Raw genomic sequence first — 21,727 nt, 5'->3', positions numbered from 1 at the left:
GTGAGAGTGGACGCCACGCTATTTTTATTGATAAACTACCAACCGTAAATGTAAATCTTACAGTGAACGCATTTTAGTAACAGAGGATGCAGAGGGGAGACAAAAAAATTGCGTACTACAAAAGATTGAACTATAGAAATAGCTCGACCCACTGACGAATCCGTCGGATGAAAGAAGTCGAAATGACGTTTAAATGACATCAGAAAAAAGATATTCGCTCAGAAAAGAACATAACTAGTTATTTAGATTAAGCAATGTCAAAAGAAAGCTATCACTTCATTAACATGTTTCAAGATCACGTCAACTGAGACTATCCGGTAGAGCAGGTTGTTTAGGATCATCCTCAAAAGAATGACGCAAAAGACACCTCAACTTCGACACTTTAACCCAAACAGGAAGTAAGTCCATGGATGTGTTCTCAAGACTTTGTACAGGTAAGACAAAGTGTACTGTAGGCTGAGGAGTATAAGTACAAGTTTTCTTTAACAATTTATTTAAAACTAGATGTTTTGTTCTGTTTTGTATATCTGCAGGCTATCTAGAATACTACTAATTTATACAAGGAGGCTTATGCGCAGAATAATCAGGTGTTCAAGGTTAACTGCAGGAGAGCCAAATAGCTGAAGACTGTAAGTCATATTGCGTGTGTGAGTGTTTGTGTGGGTGCGCATTGTTGTGTTTGTGTGTGTGTGTGTGTGTGTATGTGTGTATGTGTACTTGGATATTTAACAGCGTGAACATTTGCCAGTAATACCTGCCATAGCTGTTCATGCCTTAAATTGACTATTTTGGGATATTTTATACAGATAAGTGGTAACACATTGCTGTAATTCTATTGTCTCCTGCTCTGAAAGGTAAGAAGAGCCACCAATGGAATTTGCTTGTAAATGTATCTATGTTCCACCATCAACCAGTCAGAAAGATGCCCAAAAAACAAATCCACATGTCTTTAAACGTTCAGGTGAGGTTTCAACTTCTTGCACTTCATAATATGACTATTTAAATAGCAAAGCATGCAATAGACTTGGATTTACCATTTTCAACATACATGTATTTTTGTTATAGAACATGCATAGGTTCATTCTATTCTACACTTTAGTTTAGATTTCTGCATCTTTTAAGACATTTGTGTGAGTCCCAGTTGGACCGTGTTCCAGAAGACAGTTGGTGTAGAGAGACTGTCTCTCAGTCTGTCAAGCAAGGGAAACACCATGTTCACTTCATTTCAAGTACAACAACTTTTTTTTTAACATAGACGTGATCTGTTCCTCCGCCCTCCTCTCAGCCCTCCTGCCTCCTGTAAACAAAGTTCGTCCTCGCATCCCGCCCCCCCCTCCCCCTTCAGCGGCCTCCACAGAACTCAAACCCCCCCTGGCCGCCCATCCAGCACCCAGCACAAAGACCGAGAATGAGATAAAAGGCTCAAGCCCCTCCCCCCCGTATGAGAATACTGCCTTTCATCCCAACCTTGGCACACCCCGGCCACAACAGTCCACGCCAACTCGTAGAACAGGTAGTGTTTTACCATGCGGGGCGTGATATTCATTGTGGGGAAGATAAAGAAAACTTTACATTAACATGCTAACCCTGAATTAGCTCCCCCTCTCACAGACACAGTTGTAAACAAACACAAAATAGGATGACTGCAAGCTAACTCTTTTTACCTACTCTTCTAGCACTTCTACCACCAACCATGAGACCATCACAGACAAATGCTCAATCACAACCCACTAGCACTGAGCCAATCTTGACGTCTAATTTCCCTTTTCCTGGCTGCGGGCCAAGCAATCACGTCTCAGGGGAAGACCCGAGTGATCCAGAATACACCTACATTATGTCAGAGGGTGGCGAGGAGGAGATAAGGCCCCCGACCCCGTCTGGTGATACGTTCATTATTCATTCTACTGACACATTCCCAAGATGTTGTTGGACAAATGAATGTAATGTTGCTGGGTAGATTTCTCCACAGTAGTGCTGACCATCGTTTGTTCTTGTTTTTAGGTTCCTCTACACCTCCGCCGCTCCCACCTAGACCATGGTTCTTAAATTTGTTCCCAGATTACATGGTTGTGTTGCCTTCCACCGCTCCATCCCCCTCCTCCTCTTCCTCCTCCTCCTCCTCCTCCTCTTGCAAACCACCACTGGCTCCTCAGCAAGACCTGAGTAAAGGTGCATTCCTGCTCTCCACTGCCTTTGTCTCTCTGTCACACTGTCATACTATCACTCTCTGTCTCTGCACAGTTTATGTCAAGTACCTTGACAGCCTTTCTTGGATTGGATTGTTTTAACGTTTATGTCTTTTTCCATTCAATTCGTGATCAGTAGATAAAGGACCACTCCCGGGGAATCCCAATGTGATCCTTATCAGTTTGGGAAAACTGCTCTCAGAGGAAAAGGGTTGGGAAATAAATCATTTGTTTTGTTGATCCGAAATACCGTATTCATTGATGCAGTATCATGAATATTTGGCCCGTCTAACTTGCTGCCCTGTGTCGTATGTGTGTCCAATGACAGAGTTCACTCTCCAGGGAGAGCCCACCTCCTGCTCTCAGTGTGGATCCGTGCTGGAGTCCTGCTATGACAATGTGGTACAGTGACAAACTTGAACATAAGATGATCTAAATACCCAAACTGTTTGAATAACTGATTGAAGTCACCTGTCACAGCACTGATGCCCTCCCCTACCTGTGAGAACGTACCCGGGTGATGACCTCCTGGTTTGTCTCCTCTACAGGTGGAGAGGTGTTATTTCTGTCAGTCATGGGAGCCAGCACCATCCCCCTCCCTCCCGCTCCCGCCTCCGCCTCTCCTTCCCCCAAACAGCGGCGAGGACAGCCTATTCTTCCTGTCCCCTGACGACAAGACCGTGTCGCCTGACGACGCCCTGCTCATCTTGTGCGTCGACATCTCTGGCTCCATGAGCGTGACCTGCCAGGTACTGTGTGGAACCGGCCCTTTCCCTTACCGTGCGCGTTCTCAAAGTTTGGCGTGTATAACATCTATGCATTTGTGGATTTTTCCTCCTTCCTCTTCTTGGTCTGCAAGGTGTTTGAAGGACACCATGTCGTCTACAAGTCAAGACTTCAGGTGAGCTGCGTTTGGATTGGAGGAAACCCTTTATAGACCACAGGAGCTCACATGGTGTCAATTGACCACAGATTGACCCTATTGACCTCTGTTCTAACTCCTGATGATTTCTCCAAACCAGTGTGTTCAGGAAGCGGTGATGCAGAGTGTTCAGAAACTGAGTGGCGCTCGACCTCACACACGCGTGGGCCTCATCACCTTCAATAACCAGGTACTGTTGTCACTTAACACATTCCCTTTTCACGTTCATGCTATGTTTACGGATGCTATATGAAGCGTGAGGTTTGTTGTACTTCACCTTCACACACACACACACACACACTCACTCACACATGCACCCACAGACATACACACACACACATTTATATGAATCAAACCCAGTTTTGAACTTGTTGTGTTGCCAGGTGACCCTGCATGGATATGAGAAGATCAGCTCACGTTTTCTGTGGGGATCTGAGCTGATGGACAGCGAGTACCTAAAGGAGGCTGCCTTCAGCTTTCCCAGCCCACCTCCCCTCTCCAGGACCAGGGATGACCTACAGAGAGAGGTCCTGGGGTGAGGAACCCTATAGAAGATGGAATTGCATTGAAAATAATAATGTAACTGTTCACATTGGGGTTTAGAGCTGCAAGGGGAAATCTGAATCTTTCCCAAAAAATTCTCCCTGTAGAGCAAAACAATGGTTCCTACTTTATGTTCTGATTTAATTTCCGGTTCATTCGAGACCTTCTCATAAAATGACCTCTCTTTTGTATTACAAGATTGGTAGAGAGTGGAGCCACAGCTCTAGGTCCTGCTGCTGTCCTGGCCATTGCAATGGCCTCTCGACATCCAGGTTCAAAGGTAAATCTGGAACTCCAGAACTCATTATCATTTGATATCACTCTGATATTATTCCAAAGAGATCATCTACTCTGGATTACAGTGTTTTTGTGTTTCTCCCAGGTTATAATCTGTACTGATGGGAAAGCCAACACAGGGCTGGGTAATCTTGAAGTGGAAGACAGCGATGCCCGTGCTCTACTGTCCTCCACCATCTTCTACCAAGACCTGGGGGAGTATGCGGCCTGCCAGGGGTTTGTACAACAACAAAACTCAATTTCACTGTTTGTCCTTGAAGAATAAATAAAGAGTTGATGGTCAAAAATGTGTCAGGAATGAACCTGAGGGTGGCTCACCAGGTATAGGTGTGTATATATAACATACATGCTGAAGCCTTAACGCAAGGGCCTCGGTTCAAATCCAGCTCAGGCAATTTCTGCATGGCTTGCCCGCTCTCTCTACCCCATACATTTCCCGTCCATCTCTATCTCTGTCCATTAAAGCGGAAAAGGGCCTAAATATATCTTCAAAGGAATGATCCTGAATGATTTGCCTTTCCCAGGGTGACGGTGTCGGTGTTGTCCATGGAGGGTACAGACTGCAGGCTGGATGAGCTGGGGAAACTGGCAGACCGAACTGGGGGAGACGTGAGAGAAAACGAACACTTCCAGGCTCTGCGAAAACTCACCCACAGCTAGCCGTGTTTCATTATGGTGTCTGTTGTTTAAATCCCTAGGTGGTGATAGTGAGCCCACATCAACTGCACACTGTGTTTGAGGACATCATCGAGAACAGGGCCATAGCCACTCACTGTAGTGTTGCTTTGCTACTCCCAAAGGCACTGTAAGAATTACATAACGAATACCATTTGCACCACCCGTTTTTTATATCGAAGCAGATTGTAATAATAATAGCGGCACGTTACATCTGAAAACAATTATTTGTCCATATGTAAAGAATTAGCTACCGAGAATTCTAGATATGGTTTCCTGTGGGGGTTTCAAGGTTGTTATTGGGGTGATACTTTTGCAAAGCTGTTGTTTGCAGATCTAGCCTCACAAATGGTGTGCTCATTCTCCAGACGTGTTAGAGGAGAGAAACAAGCAGGACACCGAGGGACCAAAGAAGTCGGGAACGTGGTGTCCGACACAGAAATCACCTTCCAGTTTGGTGCCAGGGATCTCCAGTCAAGAGAACAGAAGGGTGAAACGAGATAAATTAACCGAAAACTATAGTTCCAGAATTTGAGACCAGATTGTTTTTTGATGACTATCATTTGAATGACTATTAAATGACTATATTTGTTTCGGTCTGTGGGCTAATTTGCCTGTCTGTCTGTCTGTCTGCCTCTCTCTCTCTCTCTCTCTCTCTCTGTCTGTCTGTCTGTCTGTCTGTCTGTCTGTCTGTCTGTCTGTCTGTCTGTCTGTCTGTCTGTCTGTCTGTCTGTCTGTCTGTGTGTCTGCCTATCTGTCCAGTGTCAGGCCTGGCCCCTGGCAGCCATGTGTCCATCCAGCTGCAGGTCAGTTACAGAAAGATGGATGGACGGTGTATGCTCAGAGTTCTGACTGTTGACAGAGAACTGACTGATGACAGGTGAGAGGACACACCCTGAACACACATTGTTATCTTGTGTGTGTCTGTGTGTGCGTGCGTGTGTGTGTGTGTGTGTGTGTGTGTGTGTGTGTGTGTGTGTGTGTGTAGAAGGATAGGTCAATCTACAGAATGTATAGGTCGATTTCAGTAACTGTCCTTGGCAGGCCATATAACACGAAACAATAACCTTTTCTCTCCTTCCTTTCCCCTCTTAGTGTGACAGTCCTCTCCTCCTTATCCTGTGAAATCATCCAGCTCAACTCGTCCCAGGCTTGCGCTGCCCTGGCTGTGAGGGGCCGCTTCCTGGAGGCCAGGAGAGAGGGGGAGGCGCAGATGAAACTGTTAGAGAGATCCCTGTGAGTAACAGCGTGGGGGCGGGGCAAGACTGCCAGTGTGTGTGCGGAGGATGAGTGCTAATGAGTGAGCAGGACTGAGAGACACAGCCACCAGAGTGTGCTCAAGGGGCCTGTGTGTGTGTGTGTATTTGACTATGATATAATATTAAGTAGTAAATAATGCATGTTCATATGTTCACTGCAAGTTTACATACACATTAACATTGAAAGTCTTAAAAACATAGTGGTAGATCCATTGTATAGTAAGCTGTTGTTGAAGTGTACACACTGTTCTGTGGTTGCTTTTGCAGAGAGCATAATCGCAGTGTGGAGGACAGCGAGATTTACAAGTCATGGGTAAAAACCATGGATCCCATAAACAACAGTATACACCGCTACACAAGGGTAAGGGTGTGTGTTAGGCCCCATCACAACAGATGTACTGTAGCTACTGTAAACTGTCCTAATTACCGTTGCTCTTATTTTCCAGAAACAATCTGTACTCTCCGACTCACAGGTAATGTTCACCATATACAAACAGATGGTATTCGAATGTTTTCAGTTAAAGGGTCTGTGGGGGGAGGAAGGTCAAACCAAATGTAAGATGTCTTCATGAGGGACCTGGAGAAGACCTGATTTTCTACTTTTATGTATTGTTTTCTACATTGACATTAATAAGTGTACTGTCAAATCGTAATATATTGTGATGTTCTTTCCTTCATCAGACCCTGACAGACCAAGGTGCAGAACTTCTCTTCGGAATGAAGAACACCAACCGGGGTTCCTTGTCATTGCAGAACTAGCTCAAAGCATGAACGGTGGCCACACCAGCACGTTTCTGTTTGGTTTCTTGTCTGAATGCCGTGAATGATGAGGGATTGGCTTCTACTCACAGGCAATGAATATGGACATACCAGTGACACCTCACATGTAACCTTAGCTTTAAGTATCAACTGTAAATATTGAACTCTGTACTGTAAATACAACTATTCTTGAAACGGAGACCATTTTGTCACTTGCATGGCAGTTGAAAAGAGGGTGTATCTTACACCTTCCTTCTAGCTGAGCTCGCGCTCTAATCCTGACCGGAACAGACAAGAATAACATGACTCAGAAACACATAGTGTATTCACATGGGAGAGGAATGCAAACACCCACAATTCACACTAGCTGTACTCAAGCTTCCAACACATTTTATTACATATATATTTACGTATATGACAGTTGGTGACTTTATGACAAATTTGAGCTATTTGTATTCAACAGTCGCTTTGAAAGACCCATTGTTGCACATCGAGACAACCAGCCAGAAATAGAATAAGGAAATACATTTTTCTCAGATTATGGATGACCGGTCTGCTAATATGCAGTCCCTAACAGTGGGTCTACCCAGCCCTCGTTTACGCTGGAACACAATCAATAGAAAAAGAATGTATTGTCGCCTGTCAGCCTGAGTAGCAGAGATAGTGTGCAATTGAGTACAAACAGAATACAAGTGACGCAACAATGACTAGGATCGAGATGGAGGCCAGAGTGTAAATAGACATCCGTTTCTCCGGAGAGGCTCGCACGATGCACAAGACCTCGTCTCCACAGACGTTCATCTTACACCCAAACGTACCGTCGGCCAGTCGAGGGAGGTTCCACGTCAGAAGCACGTAGACAAAGCACGTTTCCACGGCGATACGCAGGACGATGCTGAACAGGTAGAAGCCCACTGTGCTCTTGTTCTTGTGGAGGTCAATCACCATCCTGGTGTCAGCAGAGCCAGCCAGCTCTGCGTTCCCATCCCCCCCGCCACTCTTGCAGGCCCTCTTCTGGGCCACGGCGCGGAGGTGGGAGGCGAAGAGCTCCATGAGAAGCACCGAGAGGATGAGGAGGATGAAGAGGAAGTTCCAGGCCATCATCACCGGCTTGTCAAAGTGTTGGTTGTAGCAGGCTTGGACGCAGATGCTGTCCTTGGTGGCGTTGCAGCTGAAGTCCGAGTCCAGCTTGAACCAGGGCAGCTCGGCCACGAAGAGCACCACCAGACGGACGCACAGGAAGCCGAACCACAGCGAGCGACACTTGTAGGTGGTGGTGGTGTCCACGGCCGTCCGGAGGATGGGGATCAGGCCCGTCACTAAGGCTGCCATTTGTTGTTGTTGTTTTCGATGGTTTATTGCTGAATACTGTGCAGGCAGAATACAGGATCACAAACCAACACAAAGCATCATTGTATTCATGTCATTACGCATTCAAAAGTTGAACAGTTGTGTCAGCCCTGTCCAACCATGTTCGTCCAGGGCTGTTCCAAACAAAATGAGAAAGGTTACCTTGATAAGCTGTGTCCACAATCTTGATTCTCTGACTTTGTTCCAAAATAAGTCTTTTATAGGACGTATACTACACTTGGTCATCAGGATTAGCAGTGGCCACTCCTCGTGTATCTGCTGACTGCTGACTCCATCCCAAACTTCTCTTTTTTGTACCCAGCACCCTAAAATTCGAAACTGTCAAATTTGACATTGTAAACAGACCAAAATCATGTCATTCATTTACATTATGGAGAAGGGGGTGCATTGTTTACTCTATGAAATGCAGCTCGACATTAATTAAGACTATGATTGTACTGTTGCTGTTCAGCTCATTCATCTCTATGCAAGGCAGTGCACAAGAAGGCCACCATGATTCCACCAGTGTCTTTAAGTAAACAGTTTAATACCATCACCATGTAACTGTACACACAAAATTTGAATCAGAACAGCCTACAAAAAAGTAGAAAAAAGTTCATGATTAAAATCATCAGTTATATGTTTTTAGACTGAAATGACATAACTGTGACTTATGTATGATTTGTTTAAATACTGATAAACACGTTATTATACCAATGCATTGCTGTGAATAATCGTCACCAGTTTGAATCAATTTGATGAAATGATGCCTGACATCTTTTATAAAACATTATGTACATATATCATTCCATAAATATGTTTTAATTATCACAAGATCAAAACATAAACAAGCACTGTGGCCCAATCAGAATCACTGTTTTGTCCTTCAATGCTGGTTTTAGAACATCCAAACAGAACATCCAAACTGTTTAAATAAAAGGGGGGAAAAAGGGTTGTAAAGGTTGGTTTCTTAAACCGATACTTGACATCTTTCTCACATTTCCTCCTCTTTGTCAACATACACAGGCATTGTGTGAAAGGCGGGGATAGGAAGTGACACGGGATAAGCCAGGGTAATTGCACTAGGTTCAGCAGAGGTTGGGGAGACCTCCATGGGGGGTGGAGGGGATGGCAGGGGCTCTGTGTGTTCAATGTGTTCCTCTGAGAGGGAGGAGTTGGTAGCTTGGTCACGGTGTGTGCGTAAATGCTTGCGAAGATACGCTGCAAACAAAAAGGCTTTCCCACACTGCGGGCAGCTGTGGGGCTTGTTGGCCGAGTGGATCCTCTGGTGTTTACGAAGCCCGGCTTTGTTGAGGAAACCTTTGCCACAGCTGTCGCAGACATGGGGACGGGGCTTGGGGTGCTGCTTCTCGTGCTCCTGGAGATCCGCCAGCTGTCCAAACTCCGCGTGGCACGTTGCACACTGGTGCGGGCCCATGGGCAGGGCGGCCATGTTGGAGGAATCGGGGGAGACGGAGTGTAGGCTTTCGTGGGCCTGCACTTCCTCCCAGGTTCCGAACGTGATGTCACAGTGGGCGCAGGAGAACTGGGGGAGGGTGGTGTGGGAGGGGAAGGCCGGAGTGGCTGCCCCCGGGGCCGCCTGCTGCTGCTCGGCCCTCTCCGCCAGGTGAGTCCTCTCGTGCTTCCGCAGGCTGGAGGACACCACGAACGACTTGACGCACAGCTGGCACTTAAACGGCCGCTCCCCGGAGTGCACTCTGCGGTGCTTGTTGAGGCTGGAGCGCTCGGCAAAAGACTTGCCGCACTCGGTGCAGGAGAAGGGCCGCAGCCCCGTGTGCACTAGCATGTGACGGCGCAGGTCCCAGGACGCCACAAAGGCTTTGTCGCAGCTCTGGCATTTGTACGGCCTCTGTCCCGAGTGCACGCGCTCGTGCACGGCCAGGTCGGCCGGCTGGCGGAACCTCTTGGAGCATTTGTCGCAGGGGTAGGGCTTGAACCCCGAATGCGCCCTCTGGTGCCGACGGAAACTGGAGGGGTCGGAGAACATCTTGCCGCACTGCGGGCACAGGAAGGGCTTCTCTCCGGAGTGGGTGCGCAGGTGGGACTGGTAGGAGGAGAGCTGGGTGAAGCCCTTGCCGCACTGCTCGCACTGATAGGGTTTGCTCTGGGAGTGGATGCGCAGGTGGCAGGCCAGGGAGGACGAGCGCGAGAAGGCCTTGCCGCAGTCCGAACACAGGTAAGGCTTCTCTCCGGTGTGGGAGCGCTCGTGGTTTTTCAGGTCCTTCAGCTCGGTGTAGGTCTTGCCACACTCGTCGCAGGCGTAGGGCCTGTGGCCCTGGTGGTTGCGCCTGTGTTTCCGATAAACCGACGGGTCTGCGAAGCTCTTCCCGCACTCCGCACAGAAGTAGGGCTTCTCTCCCGTGTGGGAGCGCAGATGGACCTTCAGCTTGGAGAGAGTGGGGTAGCTCTTGGAGCAGTTGGGGCAGGAGAACGGCCTCTCTCCGCTGTGCTGCGTCATGTGGATCCTCAGGCATATGGCCTGCATGAAGGCCTTGCCGCACTCGGTGCAGACGAACGGCTTCTCGCCCGTGTGGGAGCGGGTGTGGTTGCGCAGCTCCGTCTGGGTCTTGTAGGCCTTGTGGCACTGGGGGCACTGGAATGGGCGCTGGGCAGAGTGGGAACGTTGGTGCTTGGAGAGCTGGGCTCTGCTGGGGAAGACTTTGTTACACTGGGAGCATGTGTGCTCCTGCGCTCGTTCCTTCCCGTGTAAGGACAGCTTGTGGCTTCTTAGGGCCGCAGGGCTGCTGAAAGTCTGCTGACAGGCAGAACATCTGAACGAAGGTTTGGCTTTCGGAGGCCTACCTTTGCCCCTCTTTCTCACAGGTGGCTCCTTCACCACCTCCTTCTCCTCTTCCTTGCTTTCCTCGTTCGGTGGGGTAAACTGTTCTGTAAGTGGTGGACTAGCAGGCTGTGGAGAGGCCATATTTGGGGAGGTGGGTGTAGAAAAGAAGAAAAAACTATTGCTTTGAAGTGCTGTAGAAAACCAAAAGTGGAAAAAAACAAATCAATTATTTATTTTCAACAGCAAAAGAACATGTTATTGAATGATTGATACATAATGGTCCTTGTAAGATTACTGTGAACAGCTGAGCGTAATAAGAGATAGCATGATGACCAACTAGAATCAAAAGAAGCCACTTATAATACCTATGCAAAGAACAAAGTGGGTGGGGGCAAATCCCAAAATGGCTGGCATTAGGACCTCAGGGACAATACGCGAGTAAGCTAAACGATTGTTGTCAAAGGAAGTTGCATGTACCCAGCTAGCAAGCTAGCGGGAACATAATAGATTTGAGATCAAGCTGAAACTGGGTTTTGCTGGACACTGTAGTATAAATCAAGTATTTTTTTAATTCTCACTCGTCAAAGGTATGTTTTTCCAAACCCAACGCAAATCAGTAGTACGGAAATCATTTTCATATATTTCTAGCTAGCGACTCAAAATGGCTGGCTTTAGGACCGGCTGATCAAGCTGTTTGCCCACTGCACTGGTGTCATCGCATTGGATGGATCATCATCTGGCAGCCGCTAGATCAAGTTAGAAGTCCTGCTTTTTTTTTTTTTACTCACCCGATTTCTCTTCTTGTGGTTGAACAATAGTTCACAGTATGGATAGATTGAAAGCTTCTCAAATTGCGTTTACAGTGAACTGCCACGATTGGTGATTGCAACTGATGATGGGCGGCTTTAGGACCATGACGAAAGCGCTGTGTTGTCGAGTGCAGCACTTGCCCGGGTTGTGAAATTGAGACATTGAGAAATAATAGCTCGTACTAGCTAGCTCTGAAGACACGAACTAAAATGTATTTCTTATTATAAATAGTGCAATGCTGACATACGTGGGGCAGTTGTATTGGCAGTTTAAGGTAGACAGTTGTTAGTGGAAAGTAGGGTTAGGAGTGGGTTACAGGAATGGTATAACTTATTCTGACTTTGAAATGTTTGTGAACGATGTCATTTAATTCTAGTTAACAACATGACGCTGCGTAAGGGCATGGCATAATCTGGATACACATTAGTATATGTTGCATAAGTGATTAACTTCACACAATACAATTAAAAACAGCAGAGCGATTTTTTTTATTTGACATAGCATGGGGAGATAGTTGAGTGGTACACATTTCCTGTTTCCTAGCAACAAGAGCAGGAAGTATGTGGAATGGGATGGGGGAAAAAAAGACAATTGAAAAGATTTGTCCTTTACCTATAGTTGGGTCAGAAAACAACCCAAAGAGGGGACAAAATATGCATCGTGGGTCGAAATGCAATTCATCCTAAACTAAAGAAGGTATTTGGTGGTGTGCATGCATTATGGATGACAACTTCTTGTGTGCTCACTGAAGCTAACGAGCGTTAGCTGGCTAGCTAGCTGTAGCTTTTTGGTGCAATGTTTGTTTAGCTAAGCATGCTGATGCTAGCTGGCTTGTTCTGTGTTTTGCGACCAAGTACCACTATCTTGCTGAAGTTTGCATTCTTGCGTGGAAACCAAAACAACTTTTTTCCCTAATGTGACTGCGGTTTTCGTGTTGAATATGAAAAATGTGAACAGAACCGTCTTTTGTATTTAACGCCATTCCAACAAGGCGTTGGTCTCGGTTTGTTGACATAGCTAGCTAGCTAGCCTTCTGCGAATGAACGGTAGGTCGCTATTTGCCGTGAAGCGAATTCGTTTTTTGCTATCTTATTTTACTGGTATTTTTACATGTCCAAGCTACCAATATAGGTATTGATGAAATGACTGTTGTTCAACAGCATGGATTTCTGACTGATATATGCGGGTGAATAGCTATAATGCAAACCATACCGACAACCGTGGTGTCAAGCTTGTCAGCTGAATGTGAAGCGTCTTCATATTTTAGTGGAAATGCACTGCGAAATAAGAGTTAAAAATAATATATATTAGTAGAGCCTGTAGAATCGCAGTAAGTGTTGCAGTACTGGGGATGTGTGAAGGTTATTATTCTAGATTTGATACTTTGGAAGTGCCAGGTGTAACTCAAAAATCTGATGCATGGTCAAATCTGTTCTTCAATACAATTTGTTTCCCTTTTTCCACAGATTTCCTTGTGTGGCAACATTTAGTCACACTTCAATGGAGGGGTATTGACTCGTCCTTTTCCTTTCTTTTGTTGCTACCCTGGTTGGACCTTGCCGACGAATAGGTTCCTTTGACAGAAAGAGAGAAGCAGGAAATCTGATGCATTTTTCCTTCAGCTATTTATACAAACTGTATCTAGCTCTGAAAGGTGCAACACTATCCTGGAATGGCTATGCAAGAGCCAGGCAGGACCAAAGGATTTCCCTGTAAGCACTGTGGCATAGTGCGCTCCAGTATGCCAAGCCTACTGGAACATATGGAAAGTCACTCCCAGCTAGACGAGGATCGCAGATTCAAGTGTGAACAGTGTGGGCGGGGCTACAGGCATGCCGGTAGCTTGGCTAACCACAAAAAGACCCACGAGGTGGGTTCTTTCCAATGCCACATATGTCAAAGAAGCTTGTCCAATGCTTTGGCCCTCAAGAGCCATATTCGAATCCACACATCCCAGAAAAAGCACTCCTGCGTGGACTGTGGAAAGGCGTTTCGTCTGGCCACGCAGTTGGCCACCCACGAAAAGGTCCATCTCTCTCGACAAGCAAGGGGGAGGCTGAGCGACGTTGCGGCCGTGGACTATGCTCTCGACGAGGAAGAGCGAGACTATGAGAATATCAATGCCTTTGAACTTGAAGAGCAAGCCGCGTGTGCATTTGGGGCCGAGCAAGAATCAGGGTTGAATGTTAAATCGGAAGAATTCCCCGGTGAAGAGGAGGGTGGCGGCGGAGGTGATCGACCTTTCAGATGTGATCAGTGTGACAAGACGTACAGGCACCACGGCAGTCTGATCAACCACAAAAAGTCTCACACTGTAGGAATGTTTGAGTGCTCCGTCTGCTTCAAGCAGTTAAATAACCTGGCCGCTCTCCACAGCCACCAGAGAATTCATAACAAGACCAAGAGTGGTCCCGAGGCCAGTTCTGTAGAGGGTGTGTACGCTGCTACAACACCGGATCAGTTTTCCCCCCTAGTCAGTGATGCCCCAGTGCATTTCTGTCACCTGTGTCAGGTGTTGTTTCCCAACGACGAGGAGTTCCAGGAGCACATCCAAATGCATAATTCTTCATCCATGTCGTTTGGACTCCACGGAGGTTTGTCAGAAGACCACAATGTCTCCTATGACCGCAGTGTTACACAGTCTCCGGACTCAAACTTTTATTCACCCTCCCTAAATGATGCACCTCCAATGCCCTTGTCAATGAGCAACCATGTGGATTTCAGTCAGTCGCATGACCAGATTAGCAATGGACATCTGTACTCTGATCACTCCAGTAATGAAACCCCATTTACCATCAATACTCAGGGAGAGCCCTCAGTCGTGAAATCGGATGTCCACAACTCCGCCCTGGTGCTTGCTGATTCTGCTGACGACCCGACTCTGATTGAAGAGTCTTTAGCCGGTGATTCTGACGAGCGGCGCTTTAAGTGCCAGATTTGTGGGAAAAGCTACCGGCACGCAGGGAGCCTCATTAACCACAAGCGGTCCCATCAGACAGGCATTTACCAGTGCTCAATCTGCCGCAAGAGTTACCCACACCTGGCTGCTCTTCGCAGCCACCTCCGCATCCACAAGGCCCACACATCCTCCTTTAACCTCAGCTCGGAGGGAGACTGGCTCTCTCCTGAGCCCCTGACGCTCGACAACCAGCAGAGCAGCTATCCCTCCCAGGAGGACGGGGAAGACGGCGGCGCCATCGCCCTCGCTCAGGAGAACGCCGACGGGCACGGAAACGGGGCGGCGTACCACGAGCAGTTCGACCCTGGCTTCCCCCAGGGCAGGACTGTGCACCTACCTCACGACGAGCACCTGATGAACAGGCACATGTGCGCCGACTGCGGCGAGACGTTTGCCGACATCGCAGGGATCAAGTCGCACGTGTGCCCTCTACTCCAGCAGCAGCAGCCCGTTTCCGACGGCTACAACGGTCATGTGGACTTCCAGGTCACTAATGGCCAGTGTGCCATGGGAAACCCAGGGGATCACATGGAATTTCAAGGACTCAATGGCACTCATGACCAAAGGTACTTTGGCAAGCAAAGTTATCACGAAGACATGAATGGTGAGCAGATGAACGGCGGTAGCGGCGGCTTAGAAGGCGACGTTGACGACGAAGAGGATGACGATGACGACGGAGAACTCTACCAGTGCTCGGTGTGCGGGAACCGCTACACCAGCATGAGAGCGCTGAGGAGCCACCTCCGTGGTCACACCCAATCCCACGGCACCCCCACCAGCTCCGGGCCGTCCTCCATGTCTTCCCTCGAGGAGGAGAAAGAGGAGGACCCGAGGGAGAGGCAGCAGATGGACGGAGGGCTGATCATCTGCAGTACCTGTGGGGAGAGTTTCACCAAGAAGCAAGACCTCCTCGCCCACCAACAGCTGCACGATCGAGCGCAGGTCGACGTGAAACTTGGGAGTGTGGACATGGACGACGCGGCCAAGCCTAAAGAGGAGGGCCAGAGCATCATCTGTGGACACTGTGGCATTTTCTGCAGCAGCTACGACCATCTCGAAACCCACCACTGCTCGGCTAAGACCAAAACCGAGTCGACCGCGACAAACGATGAAAAGGCAGACGTCGGTGAGATCGCTGACCGACCCGCGAAGGACAATGTGGACGGGGGAGATCGTCAGTACAAGTGTGATCAGTGCGGCCGGTCGTACCGACATGCTGGCTCGCTGCTCAACCACAAGAAGTCGCACAAGACGGGCGTGTTCCGCTGCTTTGTGTGTCAGAAGCGCTTTTACAATCTGCTAGCCCTCAAAAACCACCAGCGAACCCACTTTGATGTGAAAAGGTAATAATAGTCCAATTTGATTTAATCTCAGCCCATTTAGTCTTCTCAATTAAATGTCTATGCGTAGTATTAGCATCACTGAACAATATCTTAATGGCTGGTACAAGTTATGGAAACTGCAGAATTATGCAATGCTTCACTTTTTATTTATGTATAATGCAGTCTGTTAGTAGCTATGCATGTGTTCATATCCTATGCTACGCTAAAGAACATACAGACATATATACACTATTGCCTATGCAATTGGATTTGTTGACATTAAAGGTGTTTTGACATCACACGTTCATTCATTCTGTAGAATGTTTTTTGCTTTGTAAACACGGGATTTAACCGCAGGCTTTGTCTCCTCTTCCAGGCACACTTGCCATGAGTGTGGGAAAGCCTTCAAAATCCAGAAGCAACTGCTGAACCACCTGAGAATCCACAAGGAGAACCAGGCCAAAATACAAGAACTCAACAACCAGATCCAGGCCCTTATGCAGATGAATGGGACCGGGTCCGAGGGAGGAATGCACTCCTTAAATGCAAACGCCAATCAAGCCTCAACCTCGCGCAAAAGACGCCGACCTCCCCCCATGGCGAGGAAGGCTGCTGTGAGGCCAGCCAATCAGACGGAGCCCAATGCTGGGGTCAAATCTGAGAACAGCGGCGACCCGCGGCCCTATTCTTGTGACCAATGTGGCCGGACGTACCGCCATGCCGGAAGTCTGGTCAACCACAAGAACTCTCACAAGACTGGTGAATATTACTGCTCCATCTGCAACAACACCTACTCCAACCAGCTGGCGATGAAGAACCACTTGCGTATTCACTTTGCGCTAAAGAAGCACTGCTGCCAAGACTGTGGGAAAGGCTTCAGGGTAAAGAGACAGCTCACGAACCACACCTGCCCTCACCTCAAAAAGGACATGGCGGGAGGGACGCGGGGGAGGGCTCGCAGGCGGACAAAAGACTTCAAGTGCAAGGAATGCGGGCAGGCCTTCGCCACTGCCGACCAGCTGTCCGTCCACGCCTGCGGCGGCAGCGACGGCCAAGCGGACGTGGCCATGAAAAAAGAGGAGCGCCCATTCGCGTGCAACATATGCAACCGTAGCTACCGCCACGCGGGGAGCCTTCTGAACCACAAGAACACTCACAAGACCGGCCACTTCAGCTGCGCCGTGTGCTCTAAGCCCTTCACCAACCCCATGGCGCTGCGCAACCACACGCGCATCCACACGCAGAAGAAGAAGTACGTCTGCCTCACCTGCGGCAAGGCCTTCCGCTTGGCCAGCATCCTCCACAACCACCAGAAGGTCCACAATCGCGTGGCCAGCCACTTCAGTTGCCCTGCCTGTGGGAAGAGCTTCCAGGGAAAGTCTGGGCTGAAGAGGCATCGGTGCCAGAGGGGTCAGGACAGTGCGACGCGAGCAGGCGTCCATCACGCTGAAGGGGGCGACAAGTGCTTCATGTGAGTTACTGTCCCATAATCGGCCTACTGTGTAAGTCACAAAGTCCACTTTTTTGACGGATAATATTTGTTTAAAGCAGATTTGATTTCCAATGACTAATTTAATATATATCTTAAATAATCTTTTTAAATAAATATCGCAATTATTATTTAATGTATTATCTAACTGTACAACATGGAGGCAACAATTTGGTGAATTGTTAAAATGCTGTGGAATCAGTCATCTGGTGTATTTATGGTGAAGCCCTAAATGAGTTTGTCTCTATTGCAGGTGTGACCTGTGTGGGCGTTCGTACCGCCATGCTGGCTCCCTCCTCAACCACAAAAAAACCCACTCGGAAAACCTCCACCACTGCACCCTGTGCCTGCAGACGTTCCCGGACCCCCTCACGCTCCAGATCCACTCCCAGATGAAGCGCCACTGCTGCCCTGAGTGTGGGAAGACCTTCTGCCTGATAGCTCACCTGCAGAGCCACATGGAGACGCACAACAAGGAGAGGACCCTGGTGTGCAGCCCCTGCCAGCAGAGCTTCCCCAGCACGGCCAGCTACCAGCAGCACCAGGAGCTGCAGCATCGAGCCCCTGGCCAATACCAGCCGCGCGGCGAGGGGGCTGGGGTCCACATGCAGGAGGACTTGGGCTGGGGCTCAGGGATGGACCAGGACATGGGGCTCCAGGGGATTCCCAAGCTGGTGCCGGCGTTCGCCCACATGCACGGCGGCATGTCCGGGGAGGAGGCGGCAGAAGGCAACGCGGACGCCCACGCTTCCGAGGAGAAGAGCCACGTCTGCGAGCACTGCGGCCGCACGTACCGCCACGCCGGCTCGCTGCTAAACCACAAGAACAGCCACAAGACGGGCTCGTTCTTCTGCTCCGTCTGCCAGAAGGAGTTCTCCAACCTGATGGCCCTCAAGAACCACCGGCGCATCCACACGGAGCCCAAGCGTTACCAGTGCCTGGAGTGTGGCAAGGCGTTCCGCGTGTCTACCCAGCTCATCTGCCACCGGCGGATCCACACGAAGGAGAAGCCCTTCTCCTGCCTGCTGTGCGACAAGCGCTTCTCCAGCAAGTCCAACCTGCGACACCACCAGAAGATGCACCAGAGCACGCAGTCCTACGAGTCCTCCTTCAGCATGGATGCCAATTCCTTCATGGATCTGGACATGGGCTCTTTCCTCTGAAGCAGGGTGATCACCTCAACTAGACGGAACGGCTTCTATCGTCCGGTCTAACCCTACTTGTCAATAATTGTAAAAGTAAGATATTTTTCAAAGAGTTTCCACAGAAAACATTTTCAAGTCTTGGTATGGATGCCCTCAAAGATGCTTCGCGTGTTTTCCTATTTTGAACATAATTTTATGGTTGTGGTGGAGATGCAAGTCTGGTGGAGAGACTTTGGATCTTACCTCAGAAATAGATTGAGACACTAACAAAAGTCCAGGATGGGTGAGTATGCCTGATTGTAACATCAAAAGTTTGATTGTTTTCCATGAAGTGCACAGAATGGAAACTAAATCTGGAACTTGAAACAGTTTGAGTGCTGCAACTGGACTGTGACTTCATTCCTTAAAATACCCCCCCTTTCTCTCTCTCTCCCCCCCCCCCCCCCCCCCCCCCCCCCCCCCCCCCCCCCCCCCCCCCCCCCAGTCAACCAAAGCAAAAACCACAGACAACTACTTTATCCAGGTCTCACTCAACACACTATTCTACACATAGATGATTTGTCTTTTTTATGAGCAAGTGCTGTTCCAAGAATAGTAATTTTCTCTCTTGATATGTATTGCTGTGTTCAGTGCCTCTGTAAGTTTCTTGCTCTGCTGTGCCCATCAAGTATACAGGCCCTTATAGTTCCTCCTGGGCCCCTCTGTGTTGTCCTAGTTCTGAATGGACTGGTCAGTATGCCCCATGTACTGTGGTGTATAGACTAGGACAACTCTGTTAGTATGAGGAAGCAGATACTGTACCACTGGACCGGTCCAGATCATGATAGAAAATTGTATTTACCGAAATCATATAATCAATTACTCAGTTTTTATTGATGATTATAATATTTGAGTTCACCTGAATGGCATTGTATGCTAAATGGACATATTTAATAATTTATTCCTGTTCTATTCATTTATTTTAAATTGTCTGTGTATACTTTATTATACTAGAAAACAAAAGTTTTTATGAATGTTAAACTTGTAAATTGAAAATGCTTAAAATGTAGCTTTTAAGGAGATTCATAAATGTATCTTATGATTTCATATATACTCAATCGGTTCAACCCTGCAGGTAGAAATGCCTTGATCAGGGACGATGGTCTTGAAGCACTCAGGTTCCCCACCTTCAAAAGGATAATACCTGACGTGGATAACACTGTAGATAATCGTGTCTACAGTGTGTTTGACCTGGGCATGATATCGTTCACAGGTGCCATTTCACACCATTGTCTCGCACAAGTGAGAGTTGTAGCCTTTTGTCGTCTCTCTCAAACAGTTGTCAGGCTCAAACGGCCCAGGCTGTCCAACCCCTCATCCTTTGTGCTCTGTCTCCTTTGAAATGTATAACAAATGTCGACGTGCCAGTGCCTAAATGTGTGAGTCAAGAGTGTAGCAGTTATCCAGTGTGAAATGACTCTCTCTAATCAGCAGAAACTGTAGAACACAACATGTGTATTTGACTTTTTATGATTTTACTTCTGTTGAAGATCAAGCTTTAATTTGATTCACACTTTCAAATATGGTCATCATTCCATGAGTTTGTTACTTGAAGATGATTATTTTGTTTATTTTACGATGAGATTAAATAGTAATAACTTGCCATTTGCAATTAAGTGATGGTTAGGGAAGAATATAATTCTGTCAAGTCTAGGGAAAACAATACGCATAGAATTCATTTGGCTTCTTCACAATGTTGCATCTTTTGGCTTCCCCAAGAAAAGGCCGTGTTTTTTCGTTCAGTATGTTGAATATGGTCAGCAGGAGATGTGTTCACCTTGTTTGTGTTTTTATTATTGCCTTATGCTATGTAAAATATGGCTGTGGGTGGTAAGATGTATAAAATACCTCACGGAGAGCCTTGCCAATCCAGCGACCAAAATATTTAAATCCTTCACTGGTTTATCATAGAGTAATTCGCTATAACGGATGTTCCACTCATCATGTTGTCGTCATTGCAATCCTTAAAAGTGATTCATCGAGTGAGCAGTAGTGACGAGCCTTTTCAAAAACATGAACTTCCGTTTTTAGATTCTACAAGGACTGTTTCGTACGCCTTCTTGACAACACTGATTATGAAAGGACATTATCTTCCTCGTCTGCCCCATCGCCTCAGATCTTAGTGTCACAGGCGCAGCAGGTCCATGTAGCCCAAGTCTCACCTTTCTACCAATTTTAAAAAAGCAATATGTTGATAGGACTGTTTACTGCCCATTATTTCAGGTACAGTGTTGTCTACTTACATAATGTATGTACTGTACATCTTATGTTTTGTAAGATTGTAATTTTGTTGTCTTCATGTATTTATACATGTATACCAGGTACACTAATATAGTAGTATATATAAATGGTATACACAGCTTGAGTTAACCGAATGGCTAAGGACCTTTTACTTAAGATATCATTCAGAATGACTTGCCAACACCTGAGCATCCTTTTCAATTCCATTATTCTGAATTTCCTATGACAATGTATTTTCATACGCCATTGTTACAAATATCCAGAGTGTTAGTCTGGTAATCTCAGTTAGAATTGTTCACTGTTGTTTGTTAAAGCATCCATATTCTATCCCACCTGGCACTTATTTTTATGTACACTCCTCTTCATCATAACCCTGTAACATTTCTGAGAGTTCTGTAAATATTGGATTTGAACTTCAGTTGGGTTTTCTGTACATTCAGAGCAAGAATATCTTCCACGTTAGGAAACAACTGCTAGTTTAGCTATTGTGTAATAAAAAGCGTATACCACACATGTCATTTTATTGAATTTTCAAAAATGTTCCAAAACTCATGTTTGCTCAATATTTAATTCATATTTATATGAACCTGTATATATATTTTGTCACTTTGAAACGTAGATTTTTACTTCTTTGTTAGTATACTGAACTTAAGTAATTAGAATATAAACACATTTGAAAAATTAGTTGTTGAAATTAAATTACGGAAATATTTGGTGTGTTGTGTCATTTCTTGGTGATAAGATTCTGGTCAGGGTAGCCAGCGCTGAGAGATAGTGCAATGGCTCCACCTTGCCCTCTGATTGGTTAAGTGCACCTTCCACACTAAATTTCCAATCGGTGATTAGACACTATCAATTTGAGTCTAGGGTGGTTAATAGTCATGGCCTTAGATGTCACACAATGAATCCCAACACAATTTGTGTTTCA

The 21,727-nt window shown here is 47.1% G+C and overlaps 4 protein-coding genes across 9 annotated transcripts; 2 read left to right on the top strand and 2 right to left on the bottom strand.

Moving 5' to 3' along the window:
• The first annotated feature begins 77 nt into the window (after window positions 1–77).
• Window positions 78–6,840, top strand: si:dkey-9k7.3 (circularly permutated Ras protein 1). 2 transcript variants are annotated; one of them, XM_047033042.1, is made up of 22 exons: window positions 78–434; window positions 534–629; window positions 855–961; window positions 1,286–1,513; window positions 1,677–1,880; window positions 2,002–2,169; window positions 2,326–2,397; window positions 2,515–2,588; window positions 2,735–2,935; window positions 3,046–3,087; window positions 3,209–3,298; window positions 3,492–3,643; window positions 3,850–3,931; window positions 4,034–4,164; window positions 4,473–4,557; window positions 4,647–4,753; window positions 4,992–5,113; window positions 5,386–5,503; window positions 5,719–5,859; window positions 6,150–6,243; window positions 6,329–6,355; window positions 6,564–6,840. In XM_047033042.1, exons 3-22 carry the CDS (start codon window positions 871–873, stop codon window positions 6,639–6,641), a joined length of 2,307 nt encoding a protein of 768 aa, XP_046888998.1. In that variant the 5' UTR covers window positions 78–434; window positions 534–629; window positions 855–870; the 3' UTR covers window positions 6,642–6,840. The 2 variants fall into 2 exon arrangements, with proteins under 2 accessions (XP_046888998.1, XP_046888997.1); XM_047033041.1 differs by having other exon boundaries at window positions 2,323–2,397.
• An 83-nt stretch (window positions 6,841–6,923) lies between these two features.
• On the bottom strand, window positions 6,924–8,246 carry gjz1 (gap junction protein zeta 1). Its single transcript, XM_047033113.1, has 2 exons — window positions 8,154–8,246; window positions 6,924–8,009 (listed from the first exon to the last, which is right to left on the bottom strand). The coding sequence occupies exons 1-2, from the start codon at window positions 8,235–8,237 to the stop codon at window positions 7,284–7,286; spliced, it is 810 nt and encodes a 269-aa protein (XP_046889069.1). The 5' UTR covers window positions 8,238–8,246; the 3' UTR covers window positions 6,924–7,283.
• A 666-nt stretch (window positions 8,247–8,912) lies between these two features.
• Window positions 8,913–11,671, bottom strand: znf668 (zinc finger protein 668). The gene is made up of 2 exons (XM_047033048.1): window positions 11,583–11,671; window positions 8,913–10,985 (listed from the first exon to the last, which is right to left on the bottom strand). The coding sequence occupies exon 2, from the start codon at window positions 10,933–10,935 to the stop codon at window positions 8,986–8,988; it is 1,950 nt and encodes a 649-aa protein (XP_046889004.1). The 5' UTR covers window positions 10,936–10,985; window positions 11,583–11,671; the 3' UTR covers window positions 8,913–8,985.
• Window positions 11,241–21,511, top strand: znf646 (zinc finger protein 646). 5 transcript variants are annotated; one of them, XR_006956999.1, is made up of 5 exons: window positions 11,594–12,300; window positions 13,071–15,906; window positions 16,262–17,356; window positions 17,628–18,802; window positions 19,004–21,511. XR_006956999.1 is itself a non-coding variant. In XM_047033014.1 (4 exons), the coding sequence occupies exons 2-4, from the start codon at window positions 13,277–13,279 to the stop codon at window positions 18,535–18,537; spliced, it is 4,635 nt and encodes a 1,544-aa protein (XP_046888970.1). In that variant the 5' UTR covers window positions 11,241–11,381; window positions 13,071–13,276; the 3' UTR covers window positions 18,538–18,966. The 5 variants fall into 5 exon arrangements, 4 of the variants coding, with proteins under 4 accessions (XP_046888970.1, XP_046888968.1, XP_046888969.1 ...); XM_047033014.1 differs by lacking the exons at window positions 11,594–12,300; window positions 19,004–21,511 and adding an exon at window positions 11,241–11,381 and having other exon boundaries at window positions 17,628–18,966; XM_047033012.1 differs by lacking the exon at window positions 19,004–21,511 and having other exon boundaries at window positions 17,628–18,966.
• Window positions 21,512–21,727: the final 216 nt, after the last annotated feature.

The sequence above is a fragment of the Hypomesus transpacificus genome, chromosome 13 (genome assembly GCF_021917145.1).
Source record: "Hypomesus transpacificus isolate Combined female chromosome 13, fHypTra1, whole genome shotgun sequence".
NCBI lineage: Eukaryota > Metazoa > Chordata > Actinopteri > Osmeriformes > Osmeridae > Hypomesus > Hypomesus transpacificus.
Note: the sequence above shows the minus strand (reverse complement) of the source record. Positions and strands in the feature narration are given on the sequence as shown.

Coding starts and splice junctions, on each gene's coding strand:
- si:dkey-9k7.3 (XM_047033041.1), top strand. CDS start 871: ATGGAATTTGCTTGTAAATGTATCTATGTTCCACCATCAACCAGTCAG. Junction 3,299..3,491: donor TCATCACCTTCAATAACCAG/GTACTGTTGTCA, acceptor TTGTGTTGCCAG/GTGACCCTGCATGGATATGA. Junction 3,644..3,849: donor CTACAGAGAGAGGTCCTGGG/GTGAGGAACCCT, acceptor TTGTATTACAAG/ATTGGTAGAGAGTGGAGCCA.
- gjz1 (XM_047033113.1), bottom strand. CDS start 8,237: ATGACCAAGTGTAGTATACGTCCTATAAAAGACTTATTTTGGAACAAA. Junction 8,010..8,153: donor TGTGGACACAGCTTATCAAG/GTAACCTTTCTC, acceptor CTGCCTGCACAG/TATTCAGCAATAAACCATCG.
- znf668 (XM_047033048.1), bottom strand. CDS start 10,935: ATGGCCTCTCCACAGCCTGCTAGTCCACCACTTACAGAACAGTTTACC.
- znf646 (XM_047033014.1), top strand. CDS start 13,277: ATGGCTATGCAAGAGCCAGGCAGGACCAAAGGATTTCCCTGTAAGCAC. Junction 15,907..16,261: donor ACCCACTTTGATGTGAAAAG/GTAATAATAGTC, acceptor CTCCTCTTCCAG/GCACACTTGCCATGAGTGTG. Junction 17,357..17,627: donor GGGGGCGACAAGTGCTTCAT/GTGAGTTACTGT, acceptor TCTCTATTGCAG/GTGTGACCTGTGTGGGCGTT.